Source organism: Austrofundulus limnaeus, unplaced genomic scaffold (assembly GCF_001266775.1).
Source record: "Austrofundulus limnaeus strain Quisiro unplaced genomic scaffold, Austrofundulus_limnaeus-1.0 Scaffold279, whole genome shotgun sequence".
Classification (NCBI taxonomy): Eukaryota; Metazoa; Chordata; class Actinopteri; order Cyprinodontiformes; family Rivulidae; genus Austrofundulus; species Austrofundulus limnaeus.
In genome coordinates this window covers 730,201-732,783 of record NW_013952681.1, presented here as the reverse complement: position 1 = coordinate 732,783, position 2,583 = coordinate 730,201, and the positions used below count along the sequence as shown (strand labels likewise).

The following is a 2,583-nucleotide window of genomic DNA, read 5'->3' as shown; positions in this document are numbered from 1 at the left end:
ATGTAAACCAATTTAAAAAACTCATTAAAGCAGAGCTCGTTTCAAAATATGATATACTGTACAAGATGTTTAATGTTCAATAGTCTATAATGTAACTGATGATATACTGTAAATAGTACTTAAAATAATTCTACATAGTTAAACATGATGTAAAATGGAAACAAGTTGTCTCTTTTTGATGTTCTGAAAGTTAATTGATYATACATTGACATGTAGGAAAGGGGCAGGCCATTATAAGATGTATCTTCTACCTGCTCCTTTTCCAACAGAAAATATAAAATATTGCATGTCACGTGGGCAAAATAATTTGTATTACATTTTATTTCTCATGTTTGTTTCATTCTATTTTATTTTTCTTTTCTTTTTGATTGTTTTAATGTCTGTTCGAAATAAATAAATTAAAAAATAAAAAGAGGCGAAATTTGAATGGAGATTGGCGGCAATGAAGAGCCGGTGAGAGCAGGACTTTATTAATTAGATCTGTGACTTTTAACATGTTGGGATTTTATAGTTAGTGTGTAGTTTTGAGTGTTTACTCTTCATTTTAGCCAATTTTAGTGTGTTTTAAATCAAAAACAATGAGGCTATTCTTTTTAAACAAGAAGAAGCACGGAGGTCTGCACAGGCAGAACAACAACACGTGTGTTGTTTCTCTCCCCTCACTCTATTTACACTCTGGTACACAGTTTAGGGATAAATGTCCCAATCCTGGTCTTGGAGGGTCACTATCCTGACAGCAGGATGACTTTAAACAATGGCGTCTCCACACTTTAACTGACTCTCCAGCTGATGAGGACGATGCACAAACATAAACAGTTAGCAGAGCTGCTGGTAACTCACGGACAAACTCCGAGTAAAACTACCCTTCTGGAAAAAAAGACAGTATATGACAGTATTTTTGTACACGTTCACTCACCAGGCGCCTACATATTTGAGCCTGCATGGTCAAAAATCTGGTATTTTTAATCAGGAGAACGKAGAAAAACGAGCTAGCTTCACCTTCAAGCCGTGCAGCGAGCGCAGGAAGAATCAGCCAATCACATCGGGAGGTGTGTTCTACGTCATCAGCGGCAGGGCATTATGGGTATTGTAGTGTCTTTCAATCATTTTCAGTTCCAGTGTAAAAACAGTAGTAAAGTACAGCAGCCTGTACTTGATTTTCAGGTGAAACTACAAGATGTTTAATTAAAATGACAGAAAACACTTAAAGACCTAACATTGCTTTAGGTAGGGCTTATTTTCAAATGAAAATCCTTTTATAACAGGAAATGACAGAGTTGTAGGCGTTTTGGTCAAACTTTGTAAAAGTCATCACTCACAATCAGTGTTGTATAAAGTACCACAAACTGATACTTAAGTAAAAGTACAAGTATCTTATCAAAAAATMACTTTGGTAAAAGTTAAAGTCTCCTTTAGGAACTTGAGTAAAAGTCTTAAAGTATCTGTAATTTTTTTGTACTTAAGTGTTAAAAGGAAAAAAATTGTATAGGTCCTCTGGACGGGTTAAGTGTTAAAAGTAAACGTATTGATTGAAAATGAGCAGTTAATGACTTTCATGTTGATTTTAAAGAACAATTTCAGCTAATCTAAGTAGCCAACATAAAAACAATCTGTTCATCTTATAAACACTGGGCTGATGATGATAGTAGCTGAGTTATTCACAACACAGACTCTGGGTGCTAAATGTTCATACATTTCAAAAGATCTAATAAAATCACACATAAGTCCACCTATATGCTGACATACCAACATTAAAGGCTTTCATTTATATGTAATGTATATAAACTTATTCATGAGTCTTTTTTATCTTTTTTCARTCTTCAAGTACAAACAAAAAAGGACTCTGACTGTAAAAAGGAAAAAATCAATCTGATTTGATGTTTTTGTGTAAACAGCCATGAGTTTACAGTTTAAACCAGGTAAATGTAATATCAGTAATGATGTGAAGATGTTTTTGTGAACAAACACTAAACAAAGAGGACAACAGAGGGAGCTGTGGGAACAAAAAGAGAGAAAATCTGTTTTTCTTATAAGTTTTACAGCACATGCATTCTGTAAACACTGTGCAAAACAAACAAACATCAATTGGCAAATTAAGAAAAACAAACAAAATGTACTTTTGCCATCAACCAAAGACTTTGTTTATTGATGCAAATATATATTTAATTGTGATATATAGTACAGGCTGTGTCATTCATGCATAAAAAACACACCTTGCTGATTTTTTAATAAAACATTTCAAAAGAAGTGGCTGTAGAGGCTGTTGCAGCTCAGAGGGTACGTCTTTTTGAGTCTGAATGACTTTCTGTCAGAGGAATACTCAAACAGGTAGGATCCACTGAACAGGAACGTAGAACCTGCAGAACAAAGAATTCATATTATATTCTGTAAAATAAGAACCATCTCTGTCTTAGACACATCAATAAACTGATGCCATGAGCAAAAATAATCTGCAGCCATGACAGCAAGTTAACTTTAATATAAGTTCATTTCAATACAAGTTAACTTTAATATAAGTTCATTTTAATACAAGTTAACTTTAATACAAGTTAGCTTTAATACAAGTATATACAAGTATATATA

General features: G+C 33.3%; 2 protein-coding genes across 2 annotated transcripts in view; both read right to left on the bottom strand.

Moving 5' to 3' along the window:
• Nucleotides 1–1,019, bottom strand: part of acat1 (acetyl-CoA acetyltransferase 1) — a gene marked incomplete in the record, with an annotated part of 15,367 nt that extends 14,348 nt beyond the window's left edge. The window contains 1 exon segment of the mRNA XM_014021140.1: nt 917–1,019. Within this exon segment, the coding sequence (XP_013876594.1) occupies nt 917–943 (27 nt within the window).
• Nucleotides 1,020–2,238: 1,219 nt separating this feature from the next.
• Nucleotides 2,239–2,583, bottom strand: part of LOC106526501 (collagenase 3) — a 10,556-nt gene continuing 10,211 nt past the window's right edge. Inside the window, exon 7 of the mRNA XM_014021127.1 lies at nt 2,239–2,357. Coding sequence (XP_013876581.1) covers nt 2,239–2,357 — 119 coding nt within the window. The remainder of the gene's footprint in view (nt 2,358–2,583) is intronic.